Source organism: Mandrillus leucophaeus, unplaced genomic scaffold, assembly GCF_000951045.1.
Source record: "Mandrillus leucophaeus isolate KB7577 unplaced genomic scaffold, Mleu.le_1.0 Scaffold145, whole genome shotgun sequence".
NCBI classification, from domain to species: Eukaryota; Metazoa; Chordata; class Mammalia; order Primates; family Cercopithecidae; genus Mandrillus; species Mandrillus leucophaeus.
This window is the reverse complement of record NW_012101421.1, coordinates 4,090,283-4,106,611: the sequence shown is the minus strand read 5'-3', so window position 1 is coordinate 4,106,611 and position 16,329 is coordinate 4,090,283. Positions and strand designations below refer to the sequence as shown.

At 38.6% G+C, this 16,329-nt stretch overlaps 1 protein-coding gene across 10 annotated transcripts in view; it reads right to left on the bottom strand.

The window, feature by feature from the left end:
- Positions 1 to 16,329, bottom strand: part of DTNA (dystrobrevin, alpha) — a 396,613-nt gene that overhangs the window by 77,238 nt on the left and 303,046 nt on the right. For all 10 annotated transcript variants that reach the window (XM_011974402.1, XM_011974405.1, XM_011974411.1 and 7 more), the window contains 2 exons: positions 8,213 to 8,298; positions 2,439 to 2,593 (listed from right to left, as the gene is read on the bottom strand). In XM_011974402.1, coding sequence (XP_011829792.1) covers positions 2,439 to 2,593; positions 8,213 to 8,298 — 241 coding nt within the window. The remainder of the gene's footprint in view (positions 1 to 2,438; positions 2,594 to 8,212; positions 8,299 to 16,329) is intronic.

Genomic DNA, 16,329 nt, shown 5'->3' with positions numbered 1-16,329 from the left:
CTAATTCTTTAATTGTTTTTTCAGAGATGAGATCTTACTATGTTTTCCAGGCTGGTCTTGAACTGTTGGACTCAAGCTCTCCTCCTGCCTCGGCCTCTCAAAGTGCTAGGATTACTGTGTGAGCCCCACATCCAGCACAGGTCATTTTAAGACTTTTTTTTTTTTTTAAAAAAAACCAGTCCTATTACTCCAGCTGATTTTGAATGAGATGTATTCTGAGGCATTAGCACATTTACCAATTCTTCTATAATATACTACCTAAAATTCAAGAATTCAGATATAAATGAAATTATTCTTGTTTCCATGATTGGGTGAAGTAATACAACAGGTAGTTACATTTCCTTGAGTCAGATCATCTGCATATTTGTAAATATGAACTGAAAGTGCACAAAACAAAAGCAACAACAACAAGAACACAAGAGTAACATTAACAGATGGAATCAGAAGACCAGAGTTAAAAACAGCCCCCTGCCCTCACTAGCTATGAACTTTATATTGTTAAAAAAGAATCATATTTTCTTTGTTAGGTCACAGGGTTGTTGCAAGCCATAAATCAGATAATTCACTTTGTGAGGCATAAAGCACTATAAAAATAAAAGGAGCCGTACATTTAGCATGCCATGAGAAAAGTTGGAAAGCAGTAAAATTGAATGAAAAAATAGATTTGTGTTTTGAAGTGATTGACCTTTTTTTTTTTTTTTTGAGATGGAGTCTTGCTCTGTCTCCCAGGCTGGAGTGCAGTGGCACAATCTTGGCTCACTGCAACCTCCACCTCACGGGTTCAAGCGATTCTCCTGCTTCTAGCTGGGACTACAGGTGCCCACCACCATGCCCGGCTAATTTTTGTATTTTTAGTAAAGACGGGATTTCACCATGTTGGACAGGCTGGTCTCAAACTCCTGACCTTGTGATCTGCCTGCCGTGGCCTCCCAAAGTGTTGGGATTACAGGCGTGAGCCACCTCACCTGGCTGATTGACGCTTTTAAAAGTTAATTTCAGTAAAAAGAAAAGACTTCCTGACTCTTAATCAGTAAAGTACAGTGTAGTGAGCATTTGTTTGTATGCATTTTATGGGGCAGGGATATACCTGTTTTTTTTGTTTGTTTGTTTGTTTTGTTTTGAGACAGGGCCTTGCTCTGTCACCTGGGCTGGAGTGCAGTGGTGCCATCTGGGCTCCAGCTATCCTCCTGCCTCAGCCTCCTGAGAAGCTGGGACTACAAGCATGTACCACCATGCCTGGCTAAGTTTTTAAAATTTTTTGTAGAGATGGGGTCTCCCTGTGTTGCTCACACTAGTTTTGAACTGAGCTGCTGACCCTCAGCCTCCCAAAGTCCTGGGATTATAGGGGTGAGCCACCACACTCAGTCAAGAGGCCTTTTCAGTGGATAAAATGTTAGTTTGGATTTTCAAAAAATGGTAAACTAACCTTTGATGTATGGATTTCTATGCTACTACTGGGCTATGCTGGGGAATGGGCCTGGAGTCTCTTCTACATGACCGGAGAGGTACGCACATAGATAGCCCCCTAAACTATGCAGCTTCCCAGGGTAGCTTGAGCCATACCCAGTTACAACACATCACTTGGAACCCCAAATACATCATGGTGTAGAAGATTTAGGCAGCTGTGTTTGCCATATTTTGGGCCTCTCAGGTCATGATGTGGCAGATGTTGGGATTCCTTGTTGGTATCCTTTGTTAAACCAATGTTAAAGCTTGTTGCTGGGTCAAGCATGTATTTCACAGGAGGCTGAATGAGGCAAGCCCTTTTGAAAGTGCAGTGATAGTGAAAATAATGACCCTGAGGGTGTAGTGATATAGCTAGGCTTTGTGTCCCCATCCAATCACATCTTGAACTGTAATTCCCAGGTGTTGAGGGAGAGACCTAGTGGGAGGTCATTGGATCATGGGGGCGGTTCCCCCGTGCTGTTTTCGTGATAGTGAGGGAGTTCTCAGGAGATCTGATGGTTTTTTAAATGGCAGATTCCCCTGGGCTTTTCATTCTTTCTCTTTCCTGCCGCCATGTTTAGAAGGTGGGTCTTCGCTTCTCCTTCACCTTCCACCAGGATTGTAAGTTTCCTGAGGCGGAACTGTGAGTCTGTTAAACCTCTTTTGTTTATAAATTACCCAGTCTCGGGTATGTCTTTATAGCAGTGTGAAAAGAGACTAATACAGAAGGGTTGTTGTAAGGATTAACAACGAAAGGAAAAAATTTAGCACAGTGCCTGCCTCATGGTCAGTAAACACTGTCTATTATTGTGATCCAGGGGTGCTGGGTTTAGTGACTGGTTCAGAGGTCATTTGTCAGAGGCTGAAAAATACACTACAGGTTGCTATCACATAGAAGAATTTGTCCGAGTATTTGTGACCTGGAATGACATCTAGAAGGAGAGCAACCACTGTTTGAAAGAGATACTTCCTTAAACATATTTTTCTCCTACCTGTTGGGAGAAACAGGATCTGGCTGACTGTTCTGTGTAACCAAATGAAGGGCCTTCAAAAACCGCTGTGGGTAGTTTGAGAACTTCCCGAAGGAATTGATCATATCGTCCATAAACCATCACCCCACTGGAGTCAGAAATCATAGAGAAAATATCTGATAAAGGAAAAGGAAAGACATTTATTCATCACGTGAACATTCTCCACTGTTTTTGTTCAATATATCTGCTATAAATGACAAAAAAGTAGCAAAATAGATTTTTTTTAATGAAAGAATGATATAAAAGCTAATTTTTATGCTTAAATATTCCTGGCATAATGTTTTCTCTGGTTTCTTTTTGTAGATGATTCTGGCACATAGCGATCACAAGTAATTTGGGTAAGACTAACATTTTAATAAGAGACACTTATTAAATGTCTTTAATAAGACACTATCTTTTTGTTTTGACTCTCATGGAGTTCAACAGGAGAAATTTTTGTATATATGAGAGAGATGCTGACTTCATTTGAAACACAATGAGAGTTTTACTGTAAATTTGGGGTGTGTGTACATTCATTTATCTAGCTAGAAATTTACCAATTTATATTATCACTAAAACTTTCAGATTTTGGTGTAAGATATGTGAAAAATCAAAGACACGGTGAGGATAAAGATGTAATGACAAACACCTGATTAACTTCCTACAGAAGCAGAAAACTTTCTATAAATTACAGTTTTCTGGGTGGGAGGCACTTGATTTACAGGGAAGGGTTTTCTGACTCGTGTAGTGAAGAGGAAGCCTGGCCTTGTGGATGATCAATGAGGTAAAGTCAGGGTCCTGGATCTTTCTCTGAAGGGCCTGTGGCTTCACTGAACCACTGTTCTTCAATTTCTGCCAGTATGTGCACTTAATGAATATTAATGACATAATTTTCCAAGGTGCTTTATAATTCCTCTGTGCAAATCACTATTAGAATGAAAGGGTTTGCTATTATATAGTTTGTCACCATGCTAACTAGCTTGTCACCAAGCCAGCACAGCTGCTGGGATAAACTGCTGTGAATGTGCTACCTCTATTCACTTTAGGTTTAATTTTTCAAGGTCAAAATGTAATCTGGGAACATTGTTTTTACACCAAAGTCAGATGTTAAGCATATCACAGGCTTTTATTGGATTATGGTTTTGAGAACACGAATTGACTCTCATTTTCATTAAATATTCCATTTATAAAGGGCTTCTGCTGTTTCAAATAGTTTATTAACCATAAGACTACAGAGATTCTATCTGAGTAAAAAAATTAATGTACATATTTATGGGCTACAGAGTGATATCTTGATACATGTGTTCAGTGTGTAATGATCACATCAGGATAATGAACATTACCCTCATTTCAAACATTTATCATTTCTTTGTGTTGGGAACATTCAACATCTTGTCTTTCAGCTTTTTGGAAATATACAATCAATTTTTGTTAACTATAGTCACCCTACGGTGCTATAGAACACTGGAACGTATTCCTCCTATGTAGCTGTAATTTTGTAGCCATTAGCTAACCTCTCCCTATCCCCCTCAACCCCCTGCAGCCCCGTACACTTCCCAGCCTCGAATAAGCACAATTCTACTTCCATGAGTTCAGCTTTTTTTTTTTTTTTAGATCCCACATATGAGTGAGAACATGCAGTATTTATCTTTCCATGCCTGATTTATTTTACTTAACATAATGTCCTTCAGGCTCATCCCTGTTGCCTCAAATGACAGGATTTCATTCTTTTTTATGGCTGAATTCTACTGAGGAGTTTAGGTTGTGTTCAGAAGATGTTGAGGGAGACACTGAAGAATTTAAAGTAGGTCAGTGCGTTAGAAACCCTAGGGGTAGGCATAGAGGCAAAACAACCAGTTTAGTAATAGAAACTCAATAAATATGCAGTATTTTCCATAATACTAGTATTTTAAAAACAAGTCCTCCCCAAAGCTTTAGAACAGCACATGACATACTAGGTTTACAGCATTGAATTTAGAATACCTTAAGATCCCTAGAACTATCCAGGATCCCTAAGGCAGAAGTATAAACAAATGTTCCAACCCATTAAAACAGTTTATAATTGGGCCAAGAACAATCTGACAAAAAAGCAGTATTATTAGGTAAGTTTATGTTTAGGTTGCCATGGCACATGACTGCAGGGGGCGCCCTTCATCTCCTAGGCTGTGTCAATGATGCTCCCTGAAATTACACAGGGAACACCCTACCAGTGAATGGTAGCCATAATTAACGGAAATTATGTTGCAACATAGTGTTGTTTCCTCTTTTAATGCATTTTAAAGCATTAAGAAAATCAACTTCAAATTTTCTGTTGCTTTCTCTTTGTTTTTTAAAATTTCTAACATTCTCAATTATTCTTGCTCTGTGTTCCCCAACAATAAGGGAGTAGCTGGAACAAGCTAAATAGCTCTCATCCCTATGCACAAAAATAGAAAAATTGCCAAACAAGCACAGCTGGCATTTTGGCTTAACGTGAATTAGAAAAACTTTACAGAAGGGAAATCAAAACCCTCAAGGCTGAAACATTCCATATCCCTTCATTTTACTTTTTTCTTATTACAGAAGCAATGTAGAAAATCATGACCTTACCTGTTTTTTTTTGTTTTGTTTTGTTTTGTTTTGATTTGGTTTTTTGAGATGGAGTTTCGCTCTGTCGCCCACTGTAGTGGCGTGATCTCAACTCATGCAACCTCTGCCTCCTGGGTTCAAGTGATCATCCTGCCTCAGCCTTCTGGGTAGCTGGGACTAAAGGCATGTGCCACCATGCCTGGCTAACTTACCTGTTTTATCATTAAAATGCAAGCCAGCAAAAGAATACAATAGGAACACTCACAAGCCCACTCACCAAGGGGCAGCCATGGTGTCTGTGGGTAGATTTTCTGGGTAAATTTGCCCACATTCGCTCATTCAATTAATAATTATCACTGAAACTAGAAATATTCATGACTCAGGATATTCATTTTTGACCAGCTAACATTCTGAAGAGATTTTTGTGACCAAATTACCTTTAATTAAATTGTTTTTGGTCAAATTGATTTTAACCAAATTACCTGGAAACCGCTAAAACCATCTTCCTAGGATTAACTATACAAAGAGTGACTCCTCAGTCAGAGAACCAGGGACACTTAAGGGTGTGATTCAGGTGCAGCTGCTCTCAAAGTGGGGAATGCGATTTATTGGGGTCACACTATCTGTAGCTCTACAGAGTCTGTGATATTGTGGAACATGTTTCTGCAGACTAGAAAACTTAGTTTACCTCCAAGGGGACACATGCATTTGTTGCTTCTTTCACTGCCCTAAAGAGGATAGACTTTGGCCACTAAAGAGTGCTTTTTGGAGGTTGATGGAATGTGGTGAGGAGAAAGCATTGTAGCAGTTATACTGTTTCCTTTGAACTCCTGGACCCAAGAGAGAACTGGAAGGGTTTTCACAATTGTAAAGATCTGATCAATAACTTAGTTATATCTTGAGATTTGTAACAGTGCTGACATTGCTAGTCCCTTACCTACCAACCATTCCCTTCATCTTTATTTGTCCCACATTTGTTCATCGGTTACTCATGGGTTGAGGGAAAGGGACGGCCCTTCTGAGCCCAAGAGGTAAAAGTGGACTATACAATGACCATTGCTGTCATACTTTTTCTCTAACCAGTAACTAGTTTAGTAATTGGTCTGAGATGCCACCCTAGGTGATGAGCTGTAAGGGCTGGGGGACCTCTGTAGTGAGATGTGACTCCTGTGACTGTCACCCCCACCAGCCCCCCTCCTCCACCCTCCACCCTTACTCGTCGGAGGACGATGAAATCTTACACTGAGCAAAGCTGAGTGGAAAGATAGCAAACACCAGGACCTCGAGGGCTCAGAATTCACCTGGTATGTTAAAGGCTGACAGACGTTCTGAGATGCAGAAAACTGGTTTTCTTAGTTTTCCTCAAACTTATTTTAATATGGGACCCTTTTATCCAGGTACCTATTAATATAATATTAAATAGGTATTTTTAGATATCTCCCAAGTGTTTTTTTTGTTTTTTTGTTTAGCTTTTGTTTTGTTTTTTACATTTATCTAATGTCCTCTTTGTAAATGGCCAGTTGGGGTTTGCAGACAAGGTTCTCAGAACTTACTTCCTCAGCCTTGGTTCATTTTGCTAAACTTTCTCTTTCTGGCTTAACCCTGAAGGAAATGCTCGAGGATTACTCTGAAGCTTTTTTTTTTTTTTTTTTTTTTAAAGTCCTTGGTGTCAGCACCTTCTCTCTCAAATAAGCACTGAGGTAGACAGTTTTTAATTTTCTATATCTTTCAGGCTAACAAAAGGGAAGCTCCATGGCTCCTCCTAAGGTCTGGCTAGGCTTCTCTGAATCCTGGCTGCATTTGGCTCTCCATAGAGGGAAGTCCCAGAAGTGAGGGAAGCTGTGTGGCTACCTGAGGCTCCCTGAGGCTTTGTTGTCCCTGTCACTTACTCACTGGTCCACTGAAAGGATTCATCCCTGGAGCACCTCCGGGGAAATTTCAAAGGAACAAAAGGTTTTTTTCTGTGTCTTTCTTTCTTCTTTCCTTCTGGGTGGATCAAGAAGCAAGAGCTCTCATTCAGAAGAGGACAGGCAGCAGGTGAGCCGTGTGCTGTGAACCACACAGACGGCTGCACGCAGCCAGGTGTGACTCTATGGGTATCTCACAAAATCCCAAAATTTAAGATACAGAAGGAGGCTGAGGACTAAAGAAGCGAAGTAACTGCCGAAGGATAACTCAGAAAATTAGTCACACAGCTGGGCTTGCAACCTGGAACTCCCGATTCCCAGAACAGTGCCCTTTTTAACACAGTATTATAGCCCCAACTCATACTATTTAGGGGAAAGGATGGGGTTCAATGGAAATTTTAAATTTAAACAGCAGCATCAACATCATTTTAAACCAGTTAGAAATAAATATTGTTGTCACCCACCCTCATCCTAGGCCTACTGAGTCAGAAATTCTTGGGGTGGGACCCAGGAATCTACGTTTTATCAAAGCCCTCCAGGTGATTCTGATGCATGCTAAAATTTGTGACCCACTGGTGTAGAAAAAAAAAGCCAGGGTTCAAATCCTCGTGTCATCTTAGCCATATGGTTAAACAAGTCTCAGTTTCTTTACCTAAAGCAAACAAACAAACAATCCCCAATGTGTTGTTGGTTAAGGAACTCTACCATATTTAGGGACAAAATATTCATTAAGGCCCACAATTACTCAATGTACTTTAGCTACCATGCTTTTATTGGCATCTAGTTGACTCTGTCAGTGCTGTCTCTATGTAATTCCTATTCTTCTTTCCTGACATTGTTGGCTTTGAAACCTTTGGAGTTCCTAGTGATTTGAGTAGTGCTGGCTGAGAAGAATGAGGAAATGTGCCAGGAGCCTTGCTTTTAGAAGACTTAAAGGGGAAAGTTCCCCACTAAGCCTTCATATCCCTATCATCCTGTACCACCTGTAAGGCAGTATAGCACAATTAACTGCAAAGAGCGCTTATTTTACTTTAATTTCAGAAAGAGGCCAGTTGGTGATACTCAACAGGTTTTAAGTAGAGGAAAACATTCATTTCATTAGCATTTAATATGAAAATATCGCTATGACAAAATCCAAACATCAGTGAAAAATGTATTTCAAACAACTCTCATAGAATGAGGAAAGATACAAATGGGCAGGGGACATGGGGGAATGAGGGAGCGAAAAGGGTAGTACCTAGCAGGGAAAAGCAAAGAGAGACACAAGGAATAATAACTTACATCTTAATTTGTCCATGATCTTCCCTCCACACAATGTGGCTAAAGCCATTTTGACAGCAAATACTGAAATTTTACCATGGCCTTCCCTGTTTAATGGTAATAGAAAAAACAAAAACAAAAACAAAACATGATGTAATTTGGAGCACTTCCAGCAACAAGGTTTGACATTTTCCATTCTATGGAAATCACAGGATACATAGCTGCATGCCTTATGTGAGCACATCCATTTTATAAAAGGTTGTGAAAACAATTCAATGCACATATCTGAAAAACTGTCTATTCAATGTTTCCTTTTCTTAAGAGACATTAGAATCTCTTAGCTTATTCTTTGTATATGTCACTTGCTCAAAATATGGGCTGATAGCCAGAGGAATATCTACTCGCTAACTATGGATTTAAATAACAGAACAAGCTTTTCACTTGGAGTTTCATAAAATGATTTTTGCACACAGTAATTCCAGAGTTTCTATAATTTACTTAAACAAAGCTTCAGAAACATCTTTTTTTTTTTTTTTTGTCAGAGAATTTCTGAATTTGAGGTTAGGGTAACTATGGGGACTTTTTCATCACACATTTTTCTCAACCATCATTTCCTACCCACAAGCCAACTGTGCTTATGTGATATATTTACTTTTCAAAGAGAGCTGCTATTTTAAAGGGGCAAAAGTAAAAGGTCTGGCCGAGCATGGTGGCTTACGTCTGTAATCCTAGCACTTTGGGAGGCTGAGGTGGGCAGATCACCTGAGGTCAAGAGTTTGAGACCAGCTTGGCCAACATGGTGAAATCCTGTCTCTATCAAAAATACAAAAATTAGCCAGGTGTGATGGTGCACGTCTGTAATACCAGCTACTTAGGTGGCTGAGACACAAGAATCGCTTGAACCCAGGAGGTGGAGGTTGCAGTGAGCCAACATCATGCGACTGCACTCCAGCCTGGGCGACAGAAGGAGACTCTGTCTTAAAAAAAAAAAGTAAAAGCTCTGTTTGAACACTTTCTTTCTACCCAAATGACATAAGTGCTGCCAAATCTTCATTGATTCAGGAAGTATAACAAATCTGTCCTTCACAAATGTGATATAAAGGGGATATGATAAAAAGTATAATGTTTCAGCTAAATGATTTTCCAGCTGGAATCAACTGTTTATTCTCATACTTTGGAATCAGAAACTATACCACGTTAGTAATTCATTTATTTGATAGTTGCTAATCTTAAGAATGATCAAAAGAGTTATTTAAAATAATAATGTGTCTGAAAGGTAAGTAAAGTTTGTATTGGCAAAGCCTTATTTTAGGACATGGAATAAATACATGAATAAGATTCATATACCTTATATATGACAGGAATAAGATACAAATAATTGTGGTTTTGTTCCTTACTATGTTTCAGAGAGGGATCATGTGTTATTTATCATTATTGCTGTCATTCTTAGTGTAATACCTCAAGTACAACCAGCCAGAATGCAAAATTGACTGAACCCTATGCTACTGACTCTTTCATATTTATTTCTAAGCCTGAGCACCAGATTTATGTAATCATTTATCGGAAACCTTCATTTAGATACCTCATGCCAAACTAAGTACGTTCAAAGGAGAACTCATTATCTTTACAGAGCTCTTCCATAATACTCAGACTAACCTTAGTACTAACCTGCTGTTCTTCCCGCAGTCCTTCTGCTGGTTATTAGAAGCACCATGTACCTAGTTACCTGAAAATGAATCCTGAGTTGGGGTCGCCTTTGATTTCTTGCTCTTCCTTAATTACTACCACCCCGAACAAATGTTTGAAGGACTCAGCTAGACCTGTTACCTGCATGTTGAATCAATTCCCTTCTTTTCATTCCCACTGTCACTGCTTCCATCAGCTCTTGCTTTAACACGGTCATAACCTCCGAAATGATCTCTCTGCTTGCACACTCATATCACAAATTTGACCATATTATTTCATTGCTTAAAATCCCCTGGCCACCTTTTGCCCTCAGGATGAAGTTCTAACGTTTGCTCTTGGCGCACCCAGCAGTCTCGTCTAGTCTCCTCTGCTACCATTTCTGTTGTTGTACTGCACACCATGGTCAAACTGTTCAATGCCTCCTGGCCCCTCCCCTTCCTAACATGGTCTGCCCACAACCCTCCCATCCATTTGTCAAGATGCCACTCAATATCATTATTCACCCTGCTCTGAAAACAGCTTTTCTCCTAGATGTCTAGGAAATCACTCTGCCCTTCACTTTTTACCTATTATGTGTCATCTGTCACACTGAATGACCTTGATGTGTTTTTTTACATGTCTGCAATGTGACTGGATTCTACATTGTGAGATCCTTCAGTGCAGAGGTGACGTTTTCTGAATTGCTTGAATTCCTAGCGCCTAGCACTTGGTCTTACACAGAGTTAGTGATTAATATATTTCTTATATTAAGGAATGATTAGTAATCATGATAAAAGTTACACCTAGAATTTTGAGTGTCCAACCACTCAGTGAGTTGTTTATTAATTTTAGTGCAGGTAGCTGTAATAGAAATGCAATGATTTTGTAAAAACCATCCTATTCAAAATTATTCCTGTCCTCCCATTACATGGATAACTGGAAGTATCAAACATCTGACTTCAGGAAGTAATTAGCTTTTTTCCTAAACTGTAACATGGTTCAAATAATGAGAAAGTCTACAAGGTATGGAAAATTAGCAATCACACAGCAATAATGTGGTCCTCAAAATGCAAAGAAATTGAGGAGTATTATATGTGAGGCTTCAAGAGCAATACAGTTCCTTTCAATGAATCCGAGAGAGAATAATTTATTTAAAAGGAGAGGATGGACCACCGATGATTTTGGAACAGAGAGTTCTCCAAAGGATGAAACAATGATAGCTCATAGGTGTACTCTTAGACCTTCGCTTTTAATGAAGAAGATCATGGGGAGATTGCCAGTCCTGTATTATTCCTGGAAATGGAAGATTGATGATATTAGATCCAACAGTGGTTATATCAGAGCTATTCTGCCAAATTGACACAATAAATCTAGATAAATCACCAAGTGGAGGGCAGCTGAATGAGAGTTGTGCAGGAACTCAAGGGTGAAATTAGGCCACTGGAATCTATTGTTATGCAAGCTACTGTGCCAGATTGCAAATGTGACTCTGTCATGAAGAAGGATTCTGGGGGTATGCAGGGATTTAGGTCATGGTAAGCACACCAAGACTGGGTGAGTTCCTACTTTGCTTACCCCAGGCACTGGATAAATATTTATGGGGTTTGAGGAGTGAGCAGAGATGACTGACTCTACAACAGAGAATGGGAGCACTAAAGACTTAAATACAAATGGATCTTTTTAAAAAGAACATTTTTTGTAAATATAATAGGGTGAAGAGGAGAGTGTCCAATTTTAAAGAGGGGGCCTTTAAAAAATATCAACTTTTTTGGAAAAGTAAATATATCACATAAGCACAGTTGTATTGTGAGTAGGAAATAATGGTTGAAAAAAATTGGTGATGAAAAAGTCCCTATAGTTAGTTACCCTAATTTCAAACTCAGGAATTCTCTAACAAAAAAATTATGTTTCTGAAGATTTGTTTAAATAAATTATAGAGGCTGTGAGATTATTCTGCACGAAATTATTTTATGAAATCCAAAGTGAAAAGTGTCTTCTGTTGGCTACTTAGCCAACTACAGTTAGGTGGCATATATTCCTCTGGTTATCAGCCCATATTTTGAGCAAAACATGGGACCAGGGCCCCTATTTCATTGTGAAAAAAGGCATTGGCATTAACATAGGAAGCAAGGATAGAGAAAAGCTGACACATCCCAAATGGAAAAATTTAAGAGCTATGCTCATCAGGAATTGTCGTTAGTTGGGACCAGTTTGATTTACAAACAGCCAATAAAATCTGTTAAGTGTCGAGGAAGCAGAAGGACAAGTGCATGAGGATGGACAATGGGAAGTTCCTCAGAGTCCTGTGCAAATGAGCAGGAAAGCAGCATATTGCTCCAAAGTGACTATGTCTATGGCAATGCCTTTGCAGTAAGGTAGTAAAACTGCACCCATGGAACGCTGGCTGTCAGCTGCAACCCGGGAAGCCAACCCACCAGTCTGTGCTGAGGTTGAAAAACATAGATTTTCCCTAAAACTTCAGGCCAAATGGCCTGGGAGTGGGGCAGCATCAGGAGGTGCACAGAAAAAGTCTATATACTTCTCTCGCTTTTATGAAAAGCCATGGCAGTATGCCTTCAACTTCATGTGCAATTCTGACTGCTATCTCAAGACATAAAAGAGCCAGATGTGTTTGAGACTGGATGCATCACAGGGCACAAGTCTGGATGAATCACAGACTTTTAGGGGCGGGGTCAGTCTTAGGAGTCTGTGATGTGGTTCAATCACATGGCCACCTAAGTCTGTCTTTGTGAATTAAGGCTGCTAGTACAGTTAATTCTTCGGTAATATAAAAAGCACAGTAAAAGCTTAAAGAATTAATATTAGCATACCATTTTATTATTAAAATAATAATTGGCCGGGTGTGATGGCTCACGCCTATTTGGGAGGCTGAGGTGGGCAGATCAAGAGGTCAGGGGATCAAGACCATCCTGGTCAACATGGTGAAACCCCGTCTCTACTAAAATACAAAAAATTAGCTGGGCATGGTGGTGCACTCTTGTAATCCCAGCTACTTGGGAGGCTGAGGCAGGGGAATCGCTTAAACCCAGGAGGTGGAGATTGCAGCGAGCCAAGATCCCACCACTGCACTTCAGCCTGGCGACAGAACGAGACTCCATCTCAAAAAAAAAAGTAATTTTATTTTTAAAATAAAATAATAATATTTTACTTATAATGTTTTCCATTTCAATGTAGAGAGAAAACACACTGCATAATACACACTTTATTCATTTTCTCCATTATTCTTTTGACATAGTGGAATCTGTTCTGTTTCTAAGCCAATTACCCTGGAACTTTTGCCTATACAAACTTTACTTTCTTGTTCTAGATTGACATTCAAAAAATCTCAATAAAATTGTGTACTGGCATATAATTAACATGTAACAGTGTATTTAAGAGAACCAAATTATCAAAAGCACAAACTGAAATGGCTTCATAAATCAATGTTTCTTTAAATCTTTTATCTTCTTCTACATTTTGTTTTCTCACTCTGAGACTTTTCAAGTTATTCTAGGGGACAACCGATTGAAAATGGAAAGAGGAAGGCACTTACTCTTTGGCTAAAATATGTATAGTGATTTGTAGAGTGTTTTATGTTAAAAATTTGGATTACTTGGAAATTGGACTTGTCATAATAACACGTGAGAAACTGCTTTCGTCTGGCCTGGGTTTCCCATAATCTTATAAGGAGACAAACTGATTTCTTTCAACTAAGAATATATTATTTATATGGAAAAGTTGCAGGGAAGAGAATATTTGTTATTGACAGGAAGGAAAAACAACAAACAGATATTGATCGATAGGTGTGGATGCTATGTACAGAAGGTAAATTTTCTCCAAATTGCCAACAGAGTTTCCTGTTTGAAGTTACAAAATCCCATGAGAAATTCGAAGTTCTTTTAAGTAAGATTTGAATTCTGACTGATTCTTTCTTGAACAGGCAGAAGGAATTATTTCTCTATTTAAGAGTACTAAAATCAGAAGCTCTTCTTTTACCAACATATTTTACAAAAACATTTGGTAAGCATTTTTGACAAGCAGAGGCACAGCACTCAAACTGCTCTTTCTCACACATTTTGGTGGCTTAATTAACGGAGAGAATTGCTTCCTCCCTCTGCTTCCACAACACGCCTCTACTATAACACATTTTTTATCTGAAAATTATTTTGCTCATATGGATCACTCATTTAGTCGCTCAATAAATATTGATTAGCATTGCCCTAGAGGCTGGGAATATACAGACGAAAAAGGTGTGGTCCCTACCCTTCATTTGCTCATAACATATTGGAGATAAAGGGTCAGAAACAGTTAATTTTAATACAACACATTTTTCAAAGGGTATCTCATCTCATTTCATCTTGTCTTACTTATTATTTATTCCCAGTCTATCATAACACCTACCACATAGCAAGCTCTTTACATATGTCAGTTCAATTAATGAATGCACAAGTGAGAAGCAACTTTCTGATTTACCACTTAAGATTTATATTGAGAAATATAATGTGTTTGAATATGATGATAATGATTGGCTTTATGGCTGTTTCTTTTAGATTGTGCACTTATGTGATGCCTTGAATTTAGAAGTGATCACATGCATAATTAACTCTTGTTTTGGGGGTTAGTGAAGTTAACCTGTGAACAGACAGAAACCCTTTATTTGGACCTGGCATCTCCCTGGGCCACAATGTAGCAAAACATCTGGGAAAAGAACTCCTATAGCCCCGGGCTAGGTGAGTTTGCTAGCAGTTTCTCCAGAACAGAAGGGCCAATGCTGTTGGAATGCCCGCATATCCCTTGAAATTCCTCATTCCTCTTGAAATTCTACCTGCTACTCATTCAAAGTATGTCAGATAAATGATGAGTGACATTAGGATATTTAATGTACCCACAGCTGTGAAAATTCTTTGGAAAGTGATCCATTTTAGCAGCACGTAGAAATTTTGAACGAAGTATTTTTCACTAGAACAAGATTTTAGTTAGTAGAGGAGAATGTTCGATGGACATCTTGAAATTTAAGACGTGCAAAGAAAAAAGTCACTAAGCCAAGTAAACACTGTTTTAAATATCTAGTCTTGGCTGTATAGATAATAAAAGAGAAGAACATTTGGTTTTTTATAACTCTTCTCTTTTTTTCTTCTTTGCTCTCACAAATCTACATAGTCTCAAATATGAACAATACTTTTTTTGGTGCACAGAGAAATGGTTGTTACTTTGTAGTACATTTTGCATTAAATATCATAATCATTTTTAAAATTCAAAGGGCAGAAGGATTTTGGCAGAGTTCCAGGCATTTCATATCCATGCATTTGAAATAGTTCTGTGATCTTTTTTGTAGCAATGGAAGGCTCAGCAGTGGGCATGGGTGTTCAAACGGCCCAGTAAGGTGCAATATGGCAAACAGGAAGGAGAATACCAGGATTTTGTATTCTCTACGTAAGACTATTATATGATGGATTTGTAGTTCTGGGTAGCTGTCATAAAACTGATCCTAATGTTACAATGTAAAACATGTTAAGTCCAAATATTTCTTCCACATATACTCTTTCAAATGTGTCTAAATACCAGAAACTGGAAAGATTAGGAATGTGAGCATAAGAATAATATCCTGTAATTAGCACAACAAGTCTGGGAGAAAAAATGTTAATTAATTTTCATTTAAAAAAATGAAACAGAAAGCATGAATAGAGCTGAGCTGAAAACAGTTCCTGAAACAAAATGAGTTTTCCCCCATTTACCTCATTTAGTATGATGCTGTATGACCTGCAAATTATTTAACCTCTTTCTATCTCCCTTACTAGAAAATCATGATAATATAATGCCAAGTCAGCAAGACTGTTGACATCTAGTAAATACTGAGTACATCTTATTTATTAATAAAATTATTATCATTATCATGGAAGACTATAGCTTGACCTCTGAAAATAGGAAAATCACTGTTCCTTTTAATATTTATTATGGTCATACTATGATTTTTGAGTGAGTATATATGATAATGTTATTTGCTAGAAACAAGGCTACAGTCACATAATCTACTTTATGAAGAGCTGTCTTAAGAAAGAAGATACTACTGAATTGAAATGAGATTGAGTCAAGACAACTTGTTTTTAGCGTTTCCTGGGGAAGCAGGGAGAAGGTGAGAGAAGTACATATAATTCTTTTGTAAAAGTAGGATCACCCACAATGGTAACCATGAACACTTGTGTTTTTTTTCTCTGTGGAGCAGAAGTAAAAATAGAGGGTCTGAATCTAGGTGACTGGGACTCGCTAGTCTTTGTAATATACTGGAGATCAAGGAAGACTTAATCTCAGAAAAGGAATTAAAAGAAAACTGGCCAGACATGGTGGCTCACACCTGTAAATCCCAGCACTTTGGGAGGCCGAGGCAGGTGGATCTCTTGAGCCCAGGAGTTCGAGACCAGCCTGGGCAATATGGTGAATCCCAGTCTCTACTGAAAACACAGTTACTAGCCAGG